The sequence below is a fragment of the Schistocerca piceifrons genome, chromosome 1 (genome assembly GCF_021461385.2).
Source record: "Schistocerca piceifrons isolate TAMUIC-IGC-003096 chromosome 1, iqSchPice1.1, whole genome shotgun sequence".
NCBI lineage: Eukaryota > Metazoa > Arthropoda > Insecta > Orthoptera > Acrididae > Schistocerca > Schistocerca piceifrons.
Genome location: NC_060138.1, coordinates 1226496613 through 1226524342, shown reverse-complemented (window position 1 = coordinate 1226524342; position 27730 = coordinate 1226496613). Strand labels below are relative to the sequence as shown.

The 27730-nt window shown below is 42.9% G+C and overlaps 1 protein-coding gene across 1 annotated transcript in view; it reads right to left on the bottom strand.

The window, feature by feature from the left end:
• The window catches only part of LOC124779577 (Down syndrome cell adhesion molecule-like protein Dscam2), a 432737-nt gene that overhangs the window by 202351 nt on the left and 202656 nt on the right, over positions 1-27730 (bottom strand). The window contains exons 8-11 of the mRNA XM_047253719.1: positions 10681-10832; positions 9433-9711; positions 4878-5023; positions 764-902 (exon numbers count right to left, since the gene is read on the bottom strand). Of these exons, the coding sequence (XP_047109675.1) occupies positions 764-902; positions 4878-5023; positions 9433-9711; positions 10681-10832 (716 nt within the window). The remainder of the gene's footprint in view (positions 1-763; positions 903-4877; positions 5024-9432; positions 9712-10680; positions 10833-27730) is intronic.

The following is a 27730-nucleotide window of genomic DNA, read 5'->3' as shown; positions in this document are numbered from 1 at the left end:
ATCATCATTTGTTGCAGGTCGCGGTTGACGTTTCACATGTGGCTGAACACTTCCTGTTTCCTTAAATAAGGTAACTATCCGGCGAACGGTCCCGGCACTTGGATGATGTCGTCCAGGATACCGAGCAGCATACATAGCACACGCCCCTTGGGCATTTTGATCACAATAGCCATACACCAACACGATATCGACCTTTTCCGCAATTGGTAAACGGTCCATTTTAACACGGGTAACGTATCACGAAGCAAATACCGTCCGCACTGGCGGAATGTTACGTGATACCACGTACTTATACATTTGTGACTATTACAGCGGCATGTATCACAAAGCGAAAAAAGTGGTCCAGCTAAAACATTCATATTTCTTTACGTATTACACGAATATGTAATAAAAATTGCGGGTTTCTATTTTTAAAAAACGCAGTTGATATCCGTTTGACGCATGGAAGCGCCATGTAGCGGGCCAACCATAGCGCCATCTGGTTTCCCCCTTCAAGCTAGACGAGTTTCGCTCTTTGTAGTTTTTCCGTTTGATGCTTATTTCGTGAGATATTTGGCCCGGTCACTATCAATGGACCACGCAGTATTTTAACGATATTGTATGTGGCGTGTATATCACTGTCGAAACTGTGGAGAAGTGAAAAACGCAAAATAAAAGGATATTGTAATCTAAGTTACGATACTCAGTGGAGGAGATAACGGTCATTCGAAAGGTTTACTTCGGGTGTGGACCCAGCCGGATGTGGATCACTGGTTCGACTCACCGTTGACCTGCAACTGTGCCGAGTGGTTGGCGCTGGCGGCGTTGTTGGAGGCGACGCAGGTGTAGGTGCCGCTGTGGCGAGAGGACAGCTTGCTGAAGAGCAGCACGCTCAGGAAGTCGCTCACCTGCTTCTCGCTCACCTGCACAGGTACACTCAGTAAGTTGTAACACCCTCTGGGGGGGGGGGGGGGGGGGGAGGGGGGGGGAGAGACTATAGACAAGGAAGAGATCAGGGAAAGATAAATAAGAATACGCTGTGTTCATTTTCATAAAAGTGGCGAACTGGAATGTCAACTGAATAGGTCAACTACTCGACCAGAATATTATTGCACTTGGCCTCCCGACGCTATTTCACGTGGACATGCTGAACTATTTGAGAGTATATGCACAACGGAGCTGAAAGCATTGAAATGATATACATTTTCGCTAGCCATTTTCGTTTGGCAAATTCGTTAGTCACCAATTTCCTTGTTTATTGTAACTTCATCGTGTGTTTCCGGTAACTGCCACTGGAGGACAAGTGCAGTAATATCGTGTTCGGGTAGTACCTACCTTGGCACACGATACACAAGAACCAATAACTCCATAGCGGATAACTTAGGCTTTCTGTGATGTGAACCATGATATTCTTTTGCAAAATTTAAAATATTATGTACGAGGGGCGTTCAGTAAGTAATGTAACACACTTCTTTTTTTCCTCGACCAATTTCAGTTGAAAAAAATGCGGAATTTTTTGTGGAACATTGGAATATTCCCGCTTCAGCTCTTATAGTTTCATGAAGTTCCGACAGGTGGCGGCGGCATAAGAAGCCTTCCAAATGGCGTCTGTAATGGACGCGAGTTCCAAGCTGAGAGTTCCCATTGGTATCTTTTGGCGAAATATCAGAGCATCGTAGATATTAATAGGCGCTTGCAGAATCTCCACGAAGAGCGAGCAGTGAACAAAGGCAAAGGAGTCGTTGGGAGAGTCGTTTATCAGCGCAACAAGGTCACAGAAACCTGTCCGATCTCACGTGTGCCGGCCAGCTGCACACACGTGTGACTCTTGCAGTGTTAGAACGTGCGGACGCCCTCACTACAGGCGACGGGCCGATCGTACTCAAACACCTCGCTGTACAACTGGACGTAGCTGTCAGCAGTGCTGATACACTCGCCCACTCAAAGGTGTGTGGCCGCTAGCTTCTTCACTGCCTAACAGAAGGCTATAAAGAGCAACGATGAACCATCAGTGCGGAGTTGCTTGCGCGTTAAGAGGCTGATGGTGGAAATTTTTCTGTCGAACACCGTCACAGGCGACGAAACAAGGGTTCATCACTTCAACCCGGAAACAAAACGGCAATCCATGTAGTGGCGCCGCGCAACCTCTCTTCCACACCCTCTGGTGGTAGAGTCATGGCGATGGTCTTCTGCAGGGGCGGGCAAACGTTGCATGCGGCTCATGAGCGCGCAGCGCTGCACGTGTGCTGCTCGCGTGCAGTCGTCGACTGGGACAGTGGCGACAGCCGGCAGGTTGCGGCAGTGTAGCAGTACCAGGCAAAACTGCTGACGTTGATGCGAAGCGACCACTACGTAGTGAACGTTGTATTTCAAGAACCGGAAAATGCAGAGTGAAACAAGGAAACGGAGAAGTGGAGATTTGCTATCTTTTAAAATGTAATGGGAGAATAATTTTTTCTTTATGCAAAAACGTGAAAATTAGAAATGTTTAATATGTGGCAGTATTCTCGCTGGTCAGCGGAAGTTTAGTATTGAACGCCATTATAACAAATTTCACAAGGACGAGTACAATTTATTGTCGGCTTTTGAGCAGATGGGGAAAGTGATTGAGCTTAAGAACAGCGATCTGACGATACTAAATGAATCTGTAGTAGTTGCTGTGGTCAAGAGAGATCTGCAACTTTCTTTCGTCATGCTTCTCATCTAACTGATTTAACTTTTTATGGAGCACTGTTTTCAAGTTTTCAGGACGACAACAATAATAGCCCAGCGGTGCGTGCAAGTTATAAGATTGCGCTTAATATAGCGAGAGCTGGAAAACCATTTGCTGAATTAGTAAGTCTCGGTTAAGAGCAAACATCAGTGATGAAAATTTAAGTAACTGTTTGCGTTTGTCTGTATGCAGAAATTTTGTTCCACTCCACCTGTGATAACTAAATAAAACGTATCGTAGGTAATAGGTACTCTTTCAAACCACGATATCTTTCAAGCACTCCTACTAACCAATTCCTTCTTTCAATAAAGCAAGCTAGGAAACAAAACGCATTGCAGAGGAAGGAGCGGACAAAAGGCATGGTGGGGATGGGAGATAAGCGGGTGGCCAGCTTGCCCCTGTGTGCACGCGCAACACCTGTTAACTGCACGCGTGCAAGTGCACCGCACATGTGCAGGATTCCTGCTCGCCCCTGGTCTTCTGGGACTCTGAAGCGGTTATTCTGTTTGGTGTCCTCCTCGTGGTGCAACTATCAGCTCTGAAGTACATAGCGCTACACTCAGGAAACTGAAGAAACGACTTTAGCGTATTCGTCGCCGCAAAAATGCAAACGAACTGGTCGTTCTCCATGACAAAGCATGTGCATACGTGAGACTAACAAGACTGCACTGGACTGTTCTTTCACATCCACCCTACAGCCTGGATCTCGCACCTTTGGACTTCAATCCGTAGGCCCAATGAAGGATGTACTCCATGGGAAGCGGTACGTAAATGATGAGAAGCTTATTGATGCAGCAAGATGTTGCCTCCAACATCGACCAGTAGAGTGATAACATAAGGGCATACAGGCTATCCAAGTAAGGTGGGGGTAAGGCCGCCGCATTGAACGGAGATTTTGTTGAAAAATAGGGTTCTGTAGCCAAAATAGTGGGGAATAATATGGTCTACTGGAATTCTCAATAAAAGCAACTTTCTTTCAGAAAAATATGTGATGCATTACTTATTGAAAGCGCCTGTATTACCTTTGAAACAGCATGAAGGATGGTAATGTGATTGTTTTTATGAATTTGTAGCATGTCATTTTTGGGCTAAGGCTGGTCACTGCTATGAACACCAGCGTCGGATTTCCTGTTTCCAGGGACGGGGGCTGTTCTCCAAACTGGAGATAACAGGCCAGGTTTCCCTTAATCCGGCTAAATGTGTGGTGGTCATAGCCAACCCCGCTCTTTTCAATTTTTTGGTTCAGCAGTTACCTGACCTATTTGATGTGACCCAGCACGACTTCCTCTTTTCTGCCAACCTTTTCATCTCGTACTGTAGCTGGTAAACTCTACAATAATGTTCCCTTACGTTGCAATGGAAGAGTTTCAATCATTGATATCTTTTATACACAGGACCGTGTTGCCAGCAGCAACACCACAAAAATCGTCAATGTGACTTCTCCCTTTTGTCTTACTAATTCGTATAATTTGAATTTTATTTTGAAGCAGAATCGTTCTACCGTTGGGAAGAAAACCTCACGATTGACTTCAAACGCTCGTATCATTCAAACAAAATCACAGCGAAATTCATCCATTCAAACTTTTTGCCAGAGATATAATTTCTTCAACTTTCATTTGCCATATTTCTTGAATAATTATTAATGTATTTTAACCGTTTCTTCAAAATGTCTCAGGGCATGATAACGCTGTCTCAGACGAGTACATGGGATCTCTGCGTCCTTTACAGTGATCGCTCAACATCTGACACGCCCCTTATGTGTCCTACCAGGCCTCGTAACAACAGCAAACATGAGCAACACTAATGCATTCTGCTGACCATTCTAGTTGTCACGGAAAGCCGCCACTCTAATCATTTACATACTCGCCGATGGTGTGTCCGTGTACAAAGAACATAGACATTTGACCATGTCTTCTGGGCGCTTCAATTTTTTGTCAGGCAATGTACTTTTGTTGTCCTCAAAAATGTTCAACTTACAGAGGTAGGTTTTTCTCAGTAATCTTATGGACAAGTGCCGCTGCGAGGGCAACTGGTCATCTCGGTAGTAAAATCTGATACAGAACCTCTAACGCTGCGTTAGAGCCTCATACCTTCTCTCTTTACTTCCATACTTGCCTTCTGTGCTTCGGAAAGTAAGGTTTTGAATTTAGATGAGAACGTATGGCTGAGTATTTGTGCACTGTACCTGTAGGGACTTTGGAATGGGGGCCTTGTCCTTGAGCCATGAGAACCGGATGGGCAGGTCCCCAGATGACACACCACAGCCGACCTGCGCCCTGGCTCCTTCCCGCAGGTTGGGTTGAAATGTAAAGGGAGCCACCACCGGCGGACCTGTAAAAGTAAAAGTGTTGTGAAACAGTACCGTGATAGAAATCTGTCAACGTGTTAACGTAGTTGCAGTTGTGATTAATACACGGAGTGTTTCAAAAAGATTCACACAATTTTACAAGACTACAGTTTCTATAGATAGAAATTTCGGGTGAATTTAAACTTGTACATCGAAAGTAGTTTATCTCGGCACCGTGTATCACAGAAGGGGCAAGGTTCTTAAATTTTAGTTTTTCGTACTTCTAATTTGGTGAGTTGGAGAATGTATCGTTTCCCCAAGAACTAAATTTGTTGGAAATACGCAAAACTTATTGAACCTCAGACAGTTGATAGATATGCAACTAACACTTGTAACGTTGATTAGTTTGAATCCTAAATGGTTAGCATATTTTATTAATATGTGCAAAGTTCATATTTTTATTTGATACACGTGAATATGAATGACATCTTTTTGACACAACTATGTGAGATTACGTACGTCTTATGATCTGTATCCATCGAATCAGTCATAAAGGATACTTTATTCATGTACTAATTGCTTTGAGCTATAGAAGACATGGGTCGCACCCTACACAGGAGAGCACCGAGCGGCCTACGACTCAGACGTAAGATAATTGAAGTCCCACTCCACAGAGTCAGCCGCTCGTGGTCTCGCGGTAGCGTTCTCACTTCCGTAGCACGGGGTCCCGGGTTTGATTCCCGGCGGAGTCAGGGATTTTCACCTGCCTCGAGATGACTGGGTGTTGCTGTGTCCTCTTTATCATCGTCATTCATCCCCATTATGGTCGGAGGAAGGCAACGGCAAACCAACTCCATTATGACCTTGCCTAGTACGGCGGTGCGGGTCAACCGCATCGTTCCCCTATGGTCTGTCAAGAAGCATGGGACTTGATTTCCACTTCATAGAGGATTCACACAATAAGGACTATGTTCCGCATTCGCCACACATCACACAAATACTTCCCAAGTGGATATCCATTCGTCAGACTTTGATACAAACAGGTGCACAGCTCAAATTAGCAGTAACTGCCTCATGTCAGTTAGGTAGCCAGTCAGTCAGTGCCACAGGACAGAACCTCAAGGCAGTACCTCAAAATACTGTTTCACGAGTCATTTATAGTCGCCACCAAGAAGAGCCAAACTGGACATCATAAGAGGCCGTGCTGAAAATCAATGCTCCGAATTTTATATGTGAAAACTCTTTAAGCTTTCTAAATAGCACAAACGTTACTAACATTCTACATCTTTATTCTTCATATCTAAATATTTATTTCTCAACATAGTTATCCTGGTGACGAACACATTTCTCCCAACGACAGACGCGTCGTCGCTGTGGAATGTTTGTCAGCCACAAGCTCACCTATCCTTGCACCGCTTCATCACTACCAAAGTGAAGTCGTCGAAGTTATTCTTTAAGTTTGGGAAACATTTGGAAATCACATGGGACCAAGTCGGGAATGTACGGAGGACGATCGATGTCCGTGAACCTAGCAGACGTCCAAGGGCTCGTGTGTGGTGTGGCATTATCATGCTGAAGGAGAGTTCTTGGAATTCGTGTCTCCAGTTTTCTGAGAGTCTCGCAGTACAACAACATAGTTACGTTGTATAGCGCTATGGGAGACGCTACAATTCGGAGCCCTCTAGCGGCAGATGGTTGCAGTTTGTGTCAGCGAAGGCCCGCATCTCGTGGTCGTGCGGTAGCGTTCTCGCTTCCCACGCCCGGGTTACCGGGTTCGATTCCCGGCGGGGTCAGGGATTTTCTCTGCCTCGTGATGGCAGGGTGTTGTGTGCTGTCCTTAGTTTAGCTAGGTTTAAGTAGTTCTAAGTTCTAGGGGACTGATGACCATAGATGTTAAGCCCCATAGTGCTCAGAGCCATTTGAACCATTTTTTTGTGTCAGCGAAGCAGGGAAGTCGATCGAGTAATATGCGTGACGTGTGATACCTCAGTCGATCTTGAGAACTGCATAAAATATTCAAAGCGTTGAAAGCGACGTTAGCCATCTTTCACTGTATTTAGGACCATACTACTGCTTAAAGACATATCAGTGCAAGTGAACATTGATCTATATATCCCACGACAGTCTTCATATTCCTGTTAAGCATTGTAAAACTTCTTTCAATAAATGATTGTACTGTATATTGTTGCTGACCTGTGTTGCCATTTCCTTCTCTCTACGGCTGTTGCGTAACCCTGTTTGACCCTCTTTACGACTCCGTATAGCTGTTGCTGTGTGTAAACAAGCCGCTTCATAATATAAATTAACAATCCGAAACAAATTAAAATCGGAATCATTTATAAAATCCTTCTGGATAGTAAGAAAAGTAAGTGGCAAAAAAAAGTTACGTCAAGTCTGTTCAAAGGCAGGCAACAGGAAAGAAACTTGAGAAATACGTTTATTCAGTTGTGATAGCCCTCTGCAACATTTGTCCGCTTATGAAACTTCACATCGGACCATGTTAATCAATTTATTGTATTGTTTTCGTGAGTTCTATTATTTGATGTTGATAGGCATAATTAAAATTGAATGAAATGTATTTTCAGAGTTACTTTTTTGGGCTGATTGATTTAAGTGTATTACAGACCAGCATTCCACCTGATCAACATGGGAAACCTCCCAAAATATCCTGATGAAACTGGCCAGTAGAATCGACTTCTAACATTGTAGGACTGAACAAAGGCCGTTCTCGTCTCCGTGGTTTGACACATTACCGAACAGCCATTGTACTAGGATTCGTAACTCTATGGCTGCTTGTCGCACTAACGGTACTTTTGATAGAGTTTGAGAAGGTTCCAATGCATGAAGAGGACTTCTTTCCAACCTTGAAATTCACACTCTTTTTCTTTCTTTTCGACTGAGACATTTGCGATCACAGATGAACACACCTACAGTGTTCTGCAGCGTCTACAACTACAGTTGTTCTGCTGTGTAAAACAGCAAGTGGACTCAGAAATCCAGCACAGGTGGTTATTGTCCACAGTGAAATGGAAAACTATTATTGTGATTACGTTGCGGAGTAAGGAGGGGGCGTCTCTGTGGCAATTGGGGACAGGTTTCAGGCAGATATACTATACCCATGTTGATGATGTCTGCGAATGGCAACCAGAGACCGTGTGCCAGGGTGTCTGATCGTCCTTATAACAGCTTTCAGTTGAAGACGACTTTCTTACGGGATATACTGAAGGGGAACTGCTATGCTGCTATGATGGTTTTTCCACAGATAGAGCCATCAAGCTAAGTGGTATTAAGGGTAATTATTATAGTACGAAGAGTGATGAACTGCCTTCTCTCTCTAAGGTTGCCATTCATTTGCAGGGTTCCTGCCCATTGCTTTCAGTCAGAACAAAATAACAGACATTTTCGTTGTAAAAAGGAGGCGTGTGATCACCTCCATACAATGGGACACTATAAAGTGACATGTGGCTTTCGAAAAAGTGTATAGAGGCAAAAGCGGGAGGTCAATAAACGAACTGATGAAATAGCAAGAAACGATTGAAATCTGTAGTAGTGAAACGTCATTACTACAACCAGGATAATTAGTAGACAAAGAATGTAACATCTATAGAAGGGAAGTCTGAGAAGCTGTAGAGATCTCTAAAAGAAGATAGTAATTTTAACGGAGATATCGGCTATGGGCTTCCATTTCGTGCCTTCCCGTCATCAGGAATGTATATAACCAGCGGGTAGGGCCAAATCTTCGACTTGTAAAGAAGATATTAGCAGAGGAACGTAAGGGACAAGCGTGTAATGGCAGTTGTGGGGAAGGCGAATAGTCGTCTTCGGTTCACTGGTAGAATTTTGGGAAGATGTGGTTCATGTGTAAAGGAGACCGCTTATAAAACACTAATACGACCTATTGTTTAGTACTGCTCGAGCGTTTGGGATCTCTATCAGGTCGGATTGAGGGAGGACATAGAAGCAATCCAGAGGCGGGCTGCTAGATTTGTTACTGGTAGGTTTGATCATCACGCGAGTGTTATGGAAATGCTTCAGGAACTCGGGTGGGAGTCTCTGGAGGAAAGGAGGCGTTCTTTTCGTGAATCGCTACTGACGAAATTTAGAGAACCAGCATTTGAGGCTGTCTGCAGTAAAATTTTACTGCCGCCAACTTATATTTCGCGGAAAGACCACAAAGATAAGACAGATTAGGGCTCGTACAGAGGCATATAGGCAGTCATTTTTCCCTCGTTCTGTTTGGGGGTGGAACAGGGGGAGAAGATGCTAGTTGTGGTACGAAGTACCCTCCGCCACGCACCGTATGGTGGATTGCGGAGTATTTGTGTAGGTGTAGATTTCGATGTAGAATGTGGCCTGTCAATGCAGATGATTTTACTTTCAATTACCTTAATCCATCTCAGTTTCAACTTCAGAGGTACTAGTCTATGGTGGTGGTATGTGGGCCGTTACTCACTGTCGACGGCCAGCGCCACTTCCCCCCGGGCGACGTCCCCCTGAGAGCCCCTCACTGTGCAGACGTAGACGCCCGCGTCGGCGGCCGGGTCGACGCGCAGGATGTGGAGGGCGGCGCCACCGTCGCGCAGCTCGCGCCGCAAGTCACTTGTCAGGGGGACTCCCCGACGCTCCCAGGAGACGCCGCTGATTGGGTAGCCGGCGTACGGGCAGCGCAGCGTCACCTGCCCAGACTCCACGGCGCGCACCGGACCCGGCAGGGGGCGCACGTAGGCAGGACCTATGGGAGGAACGCAGCACTCTCTGACGGAACGTGAATTAACTAACTTCACTTCTGTATTTTTAATAGTCACTAGTTTTTCGAATGTTAAGACTGTCTCATTCAATTGCACCCTTCATCCCTGGATACCCCGAAATCTGGCGTCTTCAGTAATCTCTATGGTATACTCCAAACTTTGTGTCACTCTACAATAACTTTTCTACACTTCTTTCTCCGTTCTTATATCAGTTTATTAAGTCACTTGACTTATATTCTGGAGAACTGTATTTCAAATACCAGTCTGGCTGTTCAGACCTTAGTTCACCACGATTTCCCTAAATCACGATTTGGACAGTCCCTTTGAATATCACAAAATATGGTTTAAACCAAACAATGGAAGATCCAGGATGGAACGAAACAATACGAGAGAAGGAAAGTTACTACTCACCATATAACGGAGATGCTGAGCCGCAATAGGCACAATAAAAAGATTCACACAATCATAGCTTTCGGCCATTAAGGCCTTTGTCAGCAGTAGACACACATACACACACTCACAGAAGCGCAACTTGCACACACGTGTGCAGTCTCAGAGTGCTGAAACTACACTTTCAGCACTCTGAGACTGCACACGTGTGTGCAAGTTGCGCTTGCGTGAGTGTATGTGCGTGTGTGTATGTGTGTCTATTGCTGACAAAGGCCTTAATGGCCGAAAGCTATGATTGTGTGAATCTTTTTATTGTGCCTATCGCGACTCAGCATCTCCGCTGTATGGTGAGTAGAAACTTCCCTTCTCTCGTATTGTCAAAATATGGTTTTTATTTCATACGATGTATCGGAGCCTGTTCAGTTGGTGTATATTTCTGCCAATTATTGACAGTACAGGCCTAATTTTTATCAACACTGCTTCTGTTGCCCAAAACGTAGAACATAAAGTCAGAAACGAGAACTATGTCTCTTTTACAATTCACGCCAGATGTAATTACTGACCATAGATGTTAAGCCTGGCCTCGTACTGAACGGTGCCCATGGAGTTGGCAGCACTGCAGCTGTACAGGCCGCCATCTTGGACACGAACCGTCGAAATGTTTACATGACTGATGACGTCGCCAGCCTGGTCAACGTACTGACCAATGGTGTACCTGTAAACAACAGTGAAAACAATATTTGCATTGAGCCACGAAATGGCTTACAACTATGTATGTGCTACACAAGTGTGTCATTCACTATGTGTGAAATCTATAGGTCATTAGAAAGACGTGTGAAACGAGCCAATTTAGTCTCTATGTTTATTTATACAGGATGAAAACGAATTTCATTGACAGAGTTTTGGATATTGTTCAGGGACATTTGACGAGTATGTCGATATAAGGAACCGGTGATCTTTAGTGGCTCTTTATAGGGTTGTTTAAAGTTTCTTGTGGTGGCCATTTTTTGCAGGAAATGCATAATAAATTGCAGTAGTTGGTAAGAAAACACCGTTTGCAGGCTGAACATGAATTTTATTTATACATTTAGATGCATTTCGCCTTTTATAATAATACATCCTCAGCTGGTGTCCTGGAGTGTTACACGATTTTTCGTTTTCACATGTTGATTTTTAGATGTAAAAAAGTTCATGCAAATATTTTATAATAAAATTAAAATGTATTTACAGTAAAATGTCGAATTAATCACTTGACGATCATGCAGTTTTCCCCTATGGAAAACCGGTTGGAAGTTGCACTTTTCCGTGTAGAGTAATTTCGTAACATATCATAGTTCAATTGACTTTTGGTATCTATTGTTTCATTTGTTTCTGTAAGTGATACCCTTCTCCGAATTTTTTGTTTTGGTCAAATGTTTGAGCGGAGTGAAAACAAGACTCCCTAGAAATTACACATGTTAATACACAAACGAAGAGTGGGAAATTGACAAATTGGATAAAACAAAATGACTAGTGTGAGGTCTAGTTCTGCAAAGAAAAATTTAATTTCTTGAAAGTAATCAGGGTAATTAACAAAAATTTAATTATTGGTTTGAGAGAAAATTACAAAATGGATTTTTGACCGAATTTTCGCAGCTAAAGGAAGAGTAGGAAACAGATAAATGGAATATCAAACTGACAAACATTAGGTCTAGTTTTGGAACAAGAGGTTTAGATGATAAAAGTAATCTAGGTTATTGAGAAGTTAGTGATTTGAGGGAAAATTTTTGTTGGAATGTTCACAGCCAAATGAAGTGTGGGAAATTGACAGATGGGATATCAAATCGACCAAAGTGAGGTATGGTTTTGCAGAAAAGGGTTTAATTGCTTGAAAGTCATCAGAATAATCAAGAAAAATTAGAGAGAAAATTGAAATGTTTGACGAACACCCACTGCTAGCTATATGAATGAAATGTCACAAAGTTGATCTCTTCAAAGCCGAGCTAATTTGCGCATAAAATGTTACATTGATGTGATATTCAACTGTCAATAAAAATTATGAAATTTAAAAAAAATGAAATGATTTGTCTGAATGTAAAATAGATTACAGAAATATATGATGCGCCTTTGTATGATGCTCAAAACCATGTACAGATTATATTAGATTACATTTACTTTCATTCCAATTGATCCATAGTGAGGAGGTCCTCCAGGATGTAGAACATGTCAGAAAAACAACAATACATGACAAATATTTACAACTCAAACAAATAACCTAATGCACCATTCCACAGGTCCCAAGTGGCATGGTCATCATTTTTTAATGAACGCTGTATGAAAGAATCATTTTACAAATACTAATGCACTGAATTTAAAATAATTTTTTTTAAATTTATTTATGAGGTAATAAACGTGTAATACAACTACTAAATACTTATTTACAATGAACACATTACTGCACTGAACTGGTGCAGAAGTTAGATTGTACTTACACACACACACACACACACACACACACACACACACACACTTATTTGCAATGAACACATTACTGCACTGAAACTTTACAGAAGTTATATTGTACTTATATAAATATATACATACACACAAATCAGTTGGTTCTACTGAGAAATTCATAAATGGAGTAGAAGGAGTTGGCCACCAATAAATCCTTTAGGCTTCTCTTAAACTGAATGTCATTGGTTGTTAAGCTTTTTATGGCTGCTGGCAGGTTATTGAAAATGTGTGTTCCTGAATAATGCACACCTTTTTTGAAAGACTAAGTGACTTTAAATCCTAGTGAAGATTATTCTTATTTCTAGTATTGATTCCATGAATTGAGCTGTTGGTTTGAAGTACCGATAGAGAATTTAAATTTCAATGCTTAACTTGGAAGTTTAAACAGTATGGGAAGCGCTGTACCTGGAGGATAGTGCATAGTGTTTCTGGTCAGTATTTCAATCTAGTACAGAATTTCAGTATAACATGAATCGGAGTGCACTAAAGACTGCCATAAGCAGTATTCGGTATTTTCGTTTGTTTTTATTTTTACGAGACGTGAGGTTGTATTTTGTGCAGCTTTTGTAAATATAACGAGTTCTACGTATTTAAGCGCTGTTTAATATATTAAAATTTTATGATGAGTAAAATTCTATTTTGAAAACTTGGTGCATAAAGTATGGGCATTTAAGCCATCCATCTTGTACCTTGGAACACAATATTTTTTTTTTTTACCATGGAACACGTGATCTTTGTTAATGACCTTTAATGTCTTGCCCTAAAAATCAAAATTTGTATTAGTTGCCAATAGATTCTATTTCAAAATATTTTTTCCGAGGGGCGTTCGGTAAGTAATGAAGCACATTCTGGTCCTCGGACAGTTTCGATTGAAAAGATTCGCTAGTTTTTGTGTGACATCGTTGGATATTCCCGCTCCATCTTCTATAGTTTCATGAAGCTCCGATAGGTGGTGACGCTATACGTAGCCTTCAAAATGGCGTTGTAATGAAGGTGCGTTCCAAGCAGAGTTTGTTTTGACGGAAAATCAGAGCATTGCAGGCGCTTGCGGAATGTCTACAGATACCTGATACTGAACGAAAGCACTGTGAGTCGTTGGCGAGGCATCTGTCATCATCGCTACAAGGTCGCGCAAAACCTGGCCTCACGCCTGGCGGCCGGTCGCACACAGCTTTGACTCCTTCAATATTGGAACGTGCGGACACCCTCATTGGAGACCATCGACGAATCACAATCAAACACGTCGCTACACAGCTAGACGTCTCTGTTGGTAGTGCTCACACACTCGTCCACTCAAAGGTGTGTGCCCCCTGGATGCCTCGCCGCCAAACACAAGACCATAAAGAGCAAAGAAGGACCATCTGTGTGGAGCTGCTTGCACGTTACGATGCTGATCCTGGCAATCTTTTGTCGCGCACTGTTGTAGGCGATGGAACATGGATTCAACTCTTCAAACCGGAAACAAAATTGTAATCCATGAAGTGGCACCACACCGCCTCTCTTCCAAATAAAAGGTTCAAAGCCCCACCCTCAGCAGGTAATGTCATGACGACGGTCTTCTGGGACTGTGAAGGGGCTATTCTCTTTGATGTCCTCCATCACGGTGTAACGATCAACTCTGAAGTGTATTTGCTCTACTCTCAGGAAACTGAAGAAACGATTTCAGCGGGTTCGCCGCCACCAAAATGCAAACGAACGTGTCCTCCTCCCTGACAATGCAATGCCTCACATGAGTTTGCGTACACCAGAGAAGCTCATAAATCTTCATTGGACTGTTCTTCCTCATCTACTGTACGGGCCGGACCTTGCACCTCCCGACTTCGACCTGTCTGGCTCAATGAAGAATGCACTCCGCGGGAAGCAGTACGTAGATGAAGGGGAGGTTACTGATGCACCAAGACGTTGGCTCCATCGTCGACTAGTAGAGTGATACCATGCGGACGTAAGGCACTCCCAGTAAGGTGGCATAAGGCCATCACATTGAATGGCAATTATGTTGAAAAATAGGAGTTTGTAGCCAAGAGCGTTTGGAATAATATGGTGTATTGGAAACATGTATAGAATGAACACACTGACAGAAAAAAAGGGGTTGCAATAGTAACAGATTATTTATTTCACTATTACATACTGTATCGATAAGATTTTATCGATTGAAACAATACTTTTAAATTTTAGTAGCGCATTTGTTCCCTGGTACATGACGTGTTGTACATTGGAAGAGTTTTTCACATTTGGGAAAACCTTACCTTTGCGGAGAACTTTCAGAAGAAGGCTACACCACACAAAGTAAATGCTGCCGTTTCAAAATGGAATATACTAAACTTCTATTACAGACCTTGCTGGATACGAAAGTCTTAAAAAGTTCCAAGGTACAACACCCTCCCCTGCTATGGAATATTTGTCTGGTGGATTATGTACATCGCGAAATCCCATTTGCTATATGTGAATTTGAGCATCAAATGTTTCTCTAGCCTATGAGGGCGTGCTGAAGAGTAAGGCCCCAGCGAACTTTTATGTGAAGACTCTTAAAGTTTTTTTTAAATAAAACGAACGTTATTAACATTCCACACCTTTATTCTTCAAGTCTACATACTTGCAGCCCTCTAACGCTAGAGGGCTCCGAATTGTAACGTGAAACATCGCAGTGTGTAATGCAACTATGTCGGTACGTGGGAGACTGCGTGCTGTAGTCGAGTTTCGAATTCATCGAGATCGTCCTTATATGAAGTACCCCCTCCTTTAGCATGACAGTGCCAGAGAACGCGCGTGAGCTGAGACATCTCAGCAATCCGACACCGTCGGTTCAAGGCCATCGATCGGTGCTCCATACTGTAAGGGGTCCATAGGCCCTTACTATAACTTTGCAATTGGCACAGGTCGATAGGGCGATCAATCGATTGTGACGTGTTGCGAGAGCGAGTGGAGATGCGCCAGTGTGGTTGGCGGGTATATGTGAGTGTGAAGGCCATTGTTGAAATACAGGGTCTTTAACCGAGAAGGGTGTCACCATGGCCGTGGTTAGACCCCTAAGTAATAGATTAATCCCGGGAAAGTGATGAAGTATCATTATATAAGTGAGCAGTGACGTTACTAGTGCCGATATTTGGTTTCGCGTCTACCGCACCGGCCTAACCTTGGATTGCAGTGTTGGATGCAGTGATGGAATAGCGTGTGACGATAATGGAAAATGTGGAAAGGCTGTGCTGAGATTAGCCGTAATTAGATATGTATGACGAAGTCAGTGGCTGTCTCCTTTTTGTGTTTTGAGAAGAATATAAGTTCGTAATTAGTAAAACTGTGTTGGTGTTCCTTTACCAGACATTCAGTATTATAGTATTCAACAGGACGAACTGGAAAGTAACAACATCCGTAGCAGTAAATTCCGATTACCAGCCCCATTAGGTTCACGGTAATGTTAATAATAAATATTGGACTGCTATTCGATCAGATCAGGTCGGGATAAAATCGGAGGTGTTACAATACACAATCCCGACTTGACACCATACGACTTTTATCTGTTTTCAAAACTTAAAGAACGCCTTGGATGACTACACTTTGATACTGATGAAGCGGTGCAAACGGAGATGACGTCGTGGCTCTGTCAGCAGTCAAACATTCTACACTGACGATATTAACAAACAGGTCTCTCGATGGGAGAAATGTGTTAGTCGCCAAGGTAACTATGTTGAGAAATAAGTATGTAAACATGAAGGATGAAAGGGTAGAATGTTAATAACGTTTGTTTTATCTAAAACTTTAAGAGTTTTCACATAAAAAATTCGGTGACATTACTTTTCACCACACTCTCGTATTTTATTTCTTACTTTCAAGAATCATGAAAGAAGGTTGTATACATGGAAGAACCCTGGAGATACTAAAAGGTATCAGATAGATTATATAATGGTAAGACAGAGATTTAGGAACCAGGTTTTAAATTGTAAGGCATTTCCAGGGGCAGATGTGGACTCTGACCACAATCTGTAGATTAAAACTGAAGAAACTGCAAAAAGGTGGGAATTCAAGGAGATGGGACCTGGATAAACTGACTAAACCAGAGGTTGTACAGAGTTTCAGGGAGAGCATAAGGGAACAATTGACAGGAATGGGGGAAAGAAATACAGTAGAAGAAGAATGGGTAGCTTTGAGGGATAAAGTAGTGAAGGCAGCAGAGGATCAAGTAGGTAAAAAGACGAGGGCTAGTAGAAAACCTTGGGTAACAGAAGAAATATTGAATTTAATTGATGAAAGGAGAAAATATAAAAATGCAGTAAATGAAGCAGGCAAAAAGGAATACAAACGTCTCAAAAATGAGATCGACAGGAAGTGTAAAATGGCTAAGCAGGGATGGCTAGAGGATAAATGTAAGGATGTAGAGGCTTATTTCACTAGGGGTAAGATAGATACTGCCTACAGGAAAATTAAGGAGACCTTTGGAGAAAAGAGAACCAGTTGCATGAATATCAGGAGCACAAATGGAAACCCAGTTCTAAGCAAAGAAGGGAAAGCAGAAAGGTGGAAGGAGTTTATAGAGGGTCTATAAAAGGGCGATGTACTTGAGGACAATATTATGGAAATGTAAGAGGATGTAGATGAAGATGAAATGGGAGATATGATACAGCGTGAAGAGTTTGAGAGAGCACTGAAAGACCTAAGTCGAAACAAGGCCCAGGGAGTAGACAACATACCATTAGAACTACTGACAGCCTTGGGGGAGCCAATCCTGACAAAACTCTACCATCTGGTGAGCAAGATGTATGAGAAAGGCGAAATACCCTCAGACTTCAAGAAGAAAATAATAATCCCAATCCCAAAGAAAGCAGGTGCTGACAGATGTGAAAATTACCGAACTATCAGTTTAATAAGTCACAGCTGCAAAATACTAATGCGAATTCTTTACAGACGAATGGAAAAACTAGTAGAAGCTGACCTTGGGGAAGATCAGTTTGGATTCTGTAGAAATATTGAAACATGTGAGGCAATGCTGTCCCTATGGCTTATCTTAGAAGCTAGATTAAGGAAAGGCAAACCTACGTTTCAAGCATTTGTAGACTTAGAGAAAGCTTTTGACAATGCTGACTGGAATACTCTCTTTCAAATTCTGAAGGTGGCAGGGGAAACCAAATGGCAGTTATAAGAGTTTTTTCAAAATTTTATTTTATCTCTATCTCTCTCCCTTCCTCTCTCTCTCTCTGTCTCTCTCTCTCTGTCTCTCTCTCTCTGTCTCTCTCTCTCTCTCTTTCTCTCTCTCTCTCTCTCTCTCTCTCTCTCTCTCTCTCTCTCTCTCTCTCTGTGTGTGTATGTGTGTGTGTGTGTGTGTGTGTGTGAGTGTGTATATATGTATAAGAGACTGTTTTATAATCCGAAGACGAATGAGATTTGTGATCATTTGTTTGCATGTTTGTCTACTAACTGACTGCATAGTGCTGATCTGAATAGGTTATGACGGAAAAATACAGTGGTTGGGAAGGGAGTGAGGCAGGGTTGTAGCCTCTCCCTGATGTTATTCAATCTGTATATTGAGCAAGCAGTGAAGGAAACAAAAGAAAAATTCAGCGCAGGTATTAAAATCCATGGAGAAGAAATAAAAACTTTGAGGTTCGCCGATGACATTGTAATTCTGTCAGAGACAGCAAAGGACTTGGAAGCGTTGTTGAACGGAATGGATGGTGTCTTGAAGGGAGGATATAAGATGAAAATCAACAAAAGCAAAACGAGGATAATGGAATGTAGTCGAATTAAGTCGGGTGATGTTGAGGGTATTAGATTAGGAAATGAGACACTTAAAGTAGTAAAGGAGTTTTGCTATTTGGGGAGCAAAATAACTGATGATAGTCGAAGTAGAGAGGATATAAAATGTAGACTGGCAATGGGAAGGAAAGCGTTTCTGAAGAAGAGAAATTTGTTAACATCGAGTATAGGTTTAAGTGTCAGGAAGTCGTTTCTGAAAGTGTTTGTATGGTGTGTAGCCATGTATGGAAGTGAAACATGGACGATAAATAGTTTAGACGAGAAGAGAATAGAAGCTTTCGAAATGTGGTGCTAGAGACGAATGCTGAAGATTAGATGGGTAGATCACATAACTAATGAGGAGGTGTTGAATAGGATTGGGGAGAAGTTTGTGGCACAACTTGACTAGAAGAAGGGATCAGTTGGTAGGACATGTTCTGAGGCATCAAGAGATCACCAATATAGTATTGGAGGGCAGCGTGGAGGGTAAAAATCGTAGAGGGAGACCAAGAGATGAATACACTAAGCAGATTCAGAAGGATGTAGGTTGCAGTAGGTACTGGGAGATGAAGAAGCTTGCACAGGATAGAGTAGCATGGAGAGCTGCATCAAACCAGTCTCAGGGCTTGAAGACCACAACAACAACAACAACTTTTAGACAAATAATTTCACAAAACATTTGACTTTTTTCAAAATTTTATTTCATCTCTCTCTCTCCCTTCTTCCCTCTCTCTCTCTCTCTCTCTCTCTCTCTCTCTCTCTCTCTCTGTGTGTGTGTGTGTGTGTGTGTGTGTGTGTGTGTATACATGTGTAAGAGAGTCTTTTATAATCCGAAGACGAATGAGATTTGTGATCATTCGTTTGCATGTTTGTCTACTAACTGACTGCATAGTGCTGATCTGAATAGGTTATGACGGAAAAATACAGTCTCTTACTAAATGAAAATCACCAGTTTGCTGAAGATGGCCTTGCAAGCCGAAAACCGGTTAACAGTAAAGTAATATTGTAGAACAAAAGCAAACTGGTACTTTTCATTTATTATAATATTCTACCAAGAACCGACCGAAGATTCTGTTAACAGTCTCTTACATATACGTAGGTTGGAACTTAAATGGTGGCAACATTGCTGTGGAGAGAGTATGCAATGGAATCTACTATCGTCTCTAATAGCACACGTTGTTTACATATTTACCTTACCTCCCAGCAAATGGACCGCGCGACTACTACGGTCGCAGGCTCGAATCCTGCCTCGGGCATGGATGTGTGTGAAGTCCTTAGGTTAGTTAGGTTTAAGTAGTTCTAAGTTCTAGGGGACTGATGACCTCAGCAGTTAAGTCCCATAGTGCTCAGAGCCATTTGAACCATTTGTTGGTGCTATTTGGTATGTGTCCCAAATACTTGAGCAATATTCCAGGATGAATCGCACGAGAGATCTGGAAGCAATTTTCTTTGTAGGGATATTGCATTTCCCTAGTATTCTACCAAAAAAGCGAAGTCTTTCACGTACTTTAACTACTGGGCCTATGCGATCGTTCCTTTAATGCCCCTAGAAAATGTTGAACTCAGGTATTTGTAAGAGTTGACAGATTCCATGTTGTTCATATTGTTACTTAGTTATTTACATGTTCGATAGATCATTTGAACGATTCCTTATCGAAATATGTGGGACTAGTCGGTTTACAGAATGTCTGTACATGTTTAGTATTAACATTAATGAACACATCATCACTTTATTCCAAATCACGCAACTACATATAAAAATATTTTATTATTATTATTTTTTTACTGGCTGCCAGTTTTTAAGTAGAAATTCATCAATAGAATAGCAGTTGTGCAGGAGAAATGATTTTAAATTAGATTTGAAAGTATTTCGCTACCTGTCAGACATTTTATGTTATTGGGCATACGATCAAAAAATTTTATTGCTGCATATTGAACTCGTCTGTGAGCCACTGAGAGTTTTAACAACGGGTAATAAAGGTAATTTTTCCCTCTAGTGTTGTAGCTATGTACATTACTGTTCATGGATTATGTATGGCGAATTTCACTAGCGAAAATATGTGTTACGACGGCGCATTTAGAGTGCCTAGCTCCTTGAAGAGGTACCTATATGACATCTGTGGATGAACACAACATATTATTCTTACTATTTGCTTTTATGCCATCAAAATTCTTTCTAAGTGTTGAGTCAACCTAGAAAATTATTCCATACAAAATTTCTGAGTGGAAATTTGCAAAATATGTCAAGACGTAGATACGTTAGTTAGGAATTACAGGAAGAACAAAAGTAGCGGAACTTAATTGTTCGAGAAACTCAGTACTATGTTTCTTCAACTTCAAGTTTTCATCAATATGTACACCCAAACATTTGGATCATTGCAACCTACTGATTCACTCTGCTCATGTGCAACATCAATTTTTGGTATGACTCTTTGTTGTAGAGAACTGAACGTAATGTGTATGTGTGTGTATATTTTTTTTTAATTTAGGAAGAGTTCGTTCTCAAATAACTGCTTAATAACTCTTTGCAAAATATCATTTACTGACTCTTCTGTTGCTTTCTCTCTAATGGGATTTGTTATAGCATTAGTATCGTCAGCAAAATGTACCAATTTTGTTGAATGTTAAGTGGAATGTCATTCAGATAATAAAGGAATAAACGTGGACCCAAAATTGAACCCTGTAGGACTCCCTTTGTGCTTTTACCCCAAGCGCTAGAATTTTGTACCTTTCCAATATTGTCTGACCATTTAGCCCAACCTCTCGCTTTCTGTTTTAAAAATATGAGTGAAAACAGCTTTGTTTAAAGCCATTAATTCCATAAAACTTGAATTTTTCGAAGAGAATATCATGATCTACACAATCGAAGGCCTTGGATAGATAAAAAAAAAATACCAATTGGTGATATATTGTTACTTAAGGCTTGTACTATTTGATGAGTCAATTTATAAATGGAATTCTCAGTCTAGCAACGTGTCTGGAATCCAAACTGTGATATGCTAAGTGAATTGTTTCACCTTAAGTGTGCGACTACTCTTGAGTACATTACTTTGTAGTATATTTTGGAAAAAAAATCAGTAAAGAAATTGGACGATAACTGTTTATGTCTGTCTTGTTACCCTTCTCATGAAGTGGTTTAATAATTGCATATTTTAATCTGTTGCATTGCATATGTTATTAAGGATATTACTTATTAAGTTGGAACAAACTTTCCCAATTCTGCTTGAATACCATCAACCCCATAAGAGCTTTCGTTTTTTATAATTTTTGTAACTGTGTTAATTTCGGTGAAGGATGTTGGTACTACTTCTAGTTGTTTAAAGTTTCGCGGAAAGACTTTATTAATATATTCTCTTGCTTCTTCAACTGAACTACTTGATCTTATGTTTGCTGCTACGTTTAGAAAGTGGTTGTTAAAAGTACTTGCAACCTGTGAATTGTCAATCACAGCATAGTCTTTTACTCTAGCTGTTATGGAATCTTGTACACTGACTGACTGCCCTGTCTCCCGTTTGACGATGTACCAAAAGTTTTAATCTTATTACCTGCATTATTTCTTTCTTTCAGGACAGGCATACTTCTGAACATTTTAATGGCTTTCCTCAAAATAGCGGAGTATGGAAGTAATGTCGGATCCAAACTTACATAAATTTCCCTCTTCAATTCCCTTACATATCCACGGTATTTTCTACAGATTTTTTGATGATTTTTAGGAAAGGAACTTGAAAATATTGACACACATTTACTGTGGAATAAATTGAATCTGGCAGTAGTATCTCTTTCTACATACAGGGGCAAACTGCAGGGACGCTTTTCTGATGGGAAATGGAGGGAAAAAAAATATCCTATCACTATCTGTCTGGGAATGCATCGTTGTCACAGTAGATGGCGCTGACGAATGACAGTTCCTCTGATCAAGTGGTGTGCGTTGCTTGTGTGTTGCAGGCTGAGGGATTAATGCAGCGTGCTATAAGCAGCAGAATGGCCCAGTGCTCATGTCGGGAACAACTCGAGATGTGTTTGTGTATGGCCAAGCAGATGGAGGTGTGTGTGTGTGTGTGTGTGTGTGTGTGTGTGTGTGTGGTTTCCTAAGGGGCCAAACTGCTAAGGTCATCGGTCCCTAGACTGACACACTACTTAAACTAACTTATGCTTAGAACAAGACACACACACCCATGCCCGAAGGAGGACTCGAACCTCCGACGGGAGGAAACAGATGGAAATGGTCCAGAGGCAGCACGGCTATACCAAAACAAGTTCTCTCACAGACACCAACCACATCATCCAACATTTCAAGTCCCTTTTGGGCGTTTGTGTCATCATGGATCCTTTCGGATAGACGTAATGCAGGGAGGAGGCGGAATGTGCTTACACCAGATTTGGAGGACCGGGTTCTACAGGATATTCCGACGAATCCTAGTATTAGCTCCATGCAAGTGGCCCGGCAACATGGTGCAAGAAGAAATATGATTATGAATCCTGCATCACAACCGCTACTATCCCTATCACCTACAATTCCATGGCGGCCACTCTGAACATCTGTTGCGACGTGGATGCGATGCACCTCTGTACTGTGTTCCGGGACGATTTGTTCTCGCTGCGCGCACACCGTCCATTTTCGGACCCATGTTCATGGAAGCTTTTTCCCTCCATTTCCAGTCAGGAATCCGTCCATGCAGTTATTTCGATTTCATTAATGTTCACCATCTATTTCTCATCCTGTACCACCCGTTTTAGCTTGCTCTTAAATCATTGTATCCTATTCCCAGCAATAAGCCTCACTGCTTTGCATAAATATGCCTCCAGGCTGTAAGGTGTCATAACTGTGTATCGTGATCACATAGTCCATTAGCAATTGGGTACACATTAATTGTTTCAGCCGCAGCAGTTTCTCTAAAAAGTTATGAATCACTGTACTGCTATTTTAGTGCACATGAATTGGGAAATTGACTACTGAAGCTCTCCCGACCGCCATGGTTCCCCAGCCCCAGTGCTTTAGGTGCCAGGACGAGGGCCATGTCGCCAAGTATTGCCGCAATGCGGCTGCGGTGAGTCAAGTGCTCAGGGGAGCACGACAGCCGCGCCTGCGTCCGCGGCAGCAACGTTCTGCCGACTTGTGTCCGGTGTGGCGGCCCGCACGTCGCCAGCTGGCGCGGCTGCCCGGCTTTCTCGCGACCGCACCGACACAGCGGAAGAAGAGAAGACGACGTCGGAAACGGCGTAGGTCGCATAACAGCCCGGCCCAGCTAAGGGACAGCGCCGAAACAGCTCCACCCGCCAGGAACGGGGATGACCGCCTGGGAGGCTGGCGCCCCTGAGAAGAACCGTGGCCTCGAACTCGGCACCGCCGTGAAGGAGGCCACTGCAGCCCTCAAAGCCGTCATGTCGGCAGAGAGGGCTGCCTTCGCAGCCTCCGTGCCCGCAGAGAAGGAAGAGGCCTCGAGGCAACTGCGTGCAGTCTTCGCCCGAGGCCTCCGTGCAGCAGAACCTGCGAACACTCCTGCGACCTCGCACAAGGACGTTCGCGTGCTTGCCCCGGCGGCCGCCCCAGCAGCACCGCAGGTGAAAGGTGCACAGAAGACAATCGCCGCCCCAGCGGTGTCGACGGTGACGCCGACCGCCGCGGGGGCGGCCCCCGCAATGGACCGAGAAGACAATAAGGCAGCCATCATCGCGCAAGCGCGAGCGAACGGCGTACATTTCATTTCACCGACGCTGATGCGGCGCAGCTCGCCGAGCAAACAGAGCTGCTCGAGGCTCAAATGCGGCAGAGCTGCCGCTGTTCAGCACCGGCCCGATGAAGCTGTGCCAAGTCACTGACGACACGGTGCAGCAGAGGGCGTAATGGCAACGCATGCGTTGCCGCACTGAATTCTTTTGTTGCAGGGACGAAGCCACTGCAGCAGGCCCAGGAGAATCCACACGAGCCCAGCTGCAGCAGCCGGACCGACCCAGCTATAACGAGCACGCAGCGACATAGGTAACGATGCGCGATACCTCACACTAACATAACCTCACCTCGCATGCACTGTCGCAGCTAGCAAGCCGCTACTGCCCTTCCTACCCTTCCTACTGTCGCAGGGTTTCTTTTCCCTTGGCGCTTGCCTCGGCACTTTTTTTCCTGTGCCCTTACAACCGCTACCCTCCGATCGCTTTCGTCCACTTCTATCTCCTGATGGACCATGTAAATGAGTAATCTTACCCAGACGCATGGATAACATCACAGCCTGCATCCTGTAACTCCTGGTTCAAAAACTAACATGTTGTACGGAGGTGACAGTAGAACTTTTGGTTTGGTCACCACGTCGGTGTGGGCTTGGAGGGGCCCCACCCTTAAATAAAAAATACAGAAGTTAGATTGAAGCACCCAAATAATAATTCTAGTTCATTTCTCCTTCCGTATCTTTTAAGAAATGTAGGTTGAAATCAGCACAAACTACTAACCGTTTCTTCTTGTCTTACAGGTAACTCAACAATGCATGTAGATTTGTGAAACCTGAAAGTTTTCTAGAGGGGATTTGTAGGCTGTTATAATTAACAAGAAGTATTCAGCAGTGACAACTCACAAGCAGGTGCTTCTAGGTTCTGATAAACGCAAAAACTATTTGTTTCAATATTTTTGACTGTGTTCAACCTTCACATATGATGCAACTCTTCCTTTTTGCATGTTAACTCTACACAAAAATGATGCAAGTCTATAGCTCCCATCCCTGTGGTTACATGGCAGAGACGCATAGAGCATCCATCCCTTCAGAATTTTCCACATCTTCTAGGTCTACAATGAGCTCATCTATCGTGTTTTTCAACCTTCTAATGTTCTGTTGAAACAAACAGATTTTATTCTTCTGGAAACTGTTATAGCCTTGTACTGCTCTAGTTTATTTCAATACTCTGTCTGTAACCTGACTCTAACCTAAAAAATGGCCCCTTTAATTCCAGTCATCGGAGGGATTCTGGCTTTGTGCTTATGGCCCCCCTTACACTTTCAGCAAGGTGCTGAGCTAATCTCTCTTTCTCCCTCCAATTTAGGTCCAGGCCATGATTAGTGTACGACTATCTCCCAACCGCAGCAATAGGAACGGCACAGATATGAGACTTTGTTTCACTTAAAAGCAATTCGCTCAGATCTTGTTCACACGGATAACAGCCGTGTTAACCAAGGCTTGTCATGTCGTTACATACCATCGATAAAACCCACACGACGAAGTGCTGTTGTTGCTTTTCTATTTTCTCCAGGCCACCTTCAGTGGTAGTATTATAAGCTGCTAGCCAGGCGCCGGCCGGAGTGGCCGAACGGTTCTAGGTGCTTCAGTCTGGAACCGCGCGACCGCTACGGTCGCAGGCTCGAATCCTGCCTCGGGCATGGATGTGTGTGATGTCCTTAGGATAGTTAGGTTTAAGTAGTTCTAAGTTCTAGGGCAATGATGACCTCCGATATTAAGTCCCATAGTGCTCAGAGCCATTTTAACTATTTGAGCCATTTGCTAGCCAGGCTGTTTCCGGCTCCTCCTACAATAACTACCATGTCGTCGCCATCAAAATCTCTACAAAAGGTCATCATGTTTTCTGTCACCTGGCTGAGCTTGGCGCTAGGTTTCACTATGCTTGTGACCTGGTACTCTACGTGTAGCTTTTCATGCAGCAATTTGTCTTCACCTTTCCCGTGACTGCTCACTAGAAGCAAGACTCATTTCTTTCTACCTGACTTTTCTATCGACCTAGCCTTAAAGTTGTTCATACGAGTCTGCTGCACCCTGTTAAGCTCAAACTGTGGTGTCACCGCCAGACACCACACTTGCTACGTGGTAGCCTTTAAATCGGCCGCTGTCCGTTAGTATACGTCGGACCCGCGTGTCGCCACTATCAGTGATTGCAGACCGAGCGCCGTCACACGGCAGGTCTAGTCTAGAGAGACTCCCCAGCACTCGCCCCAGTTGTACAGCCGACTTTGCTAGCGATGGTTCACTGTCTACATACGCTCTCATTCGCCGAGACGACAGTTTAGCATAGCCTTCAGCTACGTCATTTGCTACGACCTAGCAAGGAGCCATATTCAGTTACTATTATGAACAGATAATGTTGTGAATCATGTACCGTCAAGAGCGACGCTCATCATTAATGGATTACAGTTAGGTATCAAACTAATTACGTCCGCTTTCTGAATTCTAATTCCTTGTCATGTTTCAGACCTCACGTCAGTATAGTCCTTCCCTTCTCACGCCAGCCTGCGTGAGCTAAAACGCGTGCATTTCGGCCTCCCTTCGTAACACGGTGTTGGCTCTTCTGCCAACACAACACAAACATTGGTTGAGGCTCTTCCCCTGTGTCAGTTAACAAGTCAAATTGACTGGTAACCGGGATATGAATCGTGACTTCTGAGGTTTTCTCCTTTTGCCTTTTACTTGTCACCTCCACCCAGCTCTCAGTGTTTCTTTCCTCTTCGATCTGTCTAATTCAAAATATGCCATTTCCAATTCCGCCTGGAGGGCACCAATCTTTTTTCCCCGTCCCTAGATTTTCTTCTCTAGATTACATAATCTGCACCTCCATGAAAGAGCCATACCAAACACTTGTTTAGCTTCCCAGCTGCACTCTCCCCAATTAAACACCAACCCACAGTCCTGACATGTTTCTCCCATACCAATTTAACTTCGGCAACATGCACATTTGTCACACATGACGCTACAGTTACAGTAAACTAAAAAGCACAACACGCTTAAACTGTAATAAAGTGATAATCGGTTCAAATGGTTCAAATGGCTCTGAGCGCTATGCGACTTAACTTCTGAGGTCATCAGTTGCCTAGAACTTAGAACTAATTAAACCTAACTAACCTAAGGACATCACACACAACCATGCCTGAGGCAGGATTCGAACCTGTGACCGTAGCGGTCACGCGGTTCCAGACTGAAGCGCCTAGAACCGCACGGCCACACCGGCCTGCTGATAATCGGTAAAATTTATCTTTCGATGAGTTGTGGAGCTAACGTCCAGGTGTCATGCAGACGTAGAATAACACAATTGAAGTTCATTGAACGTAGTAGTACCAGAGACGAAGCAAATGAAAACTAGAAAAAGCAAGATTTTTTTCTAACAGCACTCTGAAACCGACGCTGTCAGAAAATTATTTATAGCACTGATGGATCCAAGACAACATTTAACGATTATAAGACGAGCATTTACTAATAAACTTACTAATAAACACTTAACTAAACTTACTTGACTAAAGTTACTTAACTAAACTTACTAATAAACACTTAACAAAACTTACTAATAAACGCACCACAGATTTTCCCGTAGGTTTTAAATCACGGAAGATACGAAACGAATGAAAATTCTACAAAGCACGATATTTACACTAATAAACCAAAACATAGTGACCATTGCCCT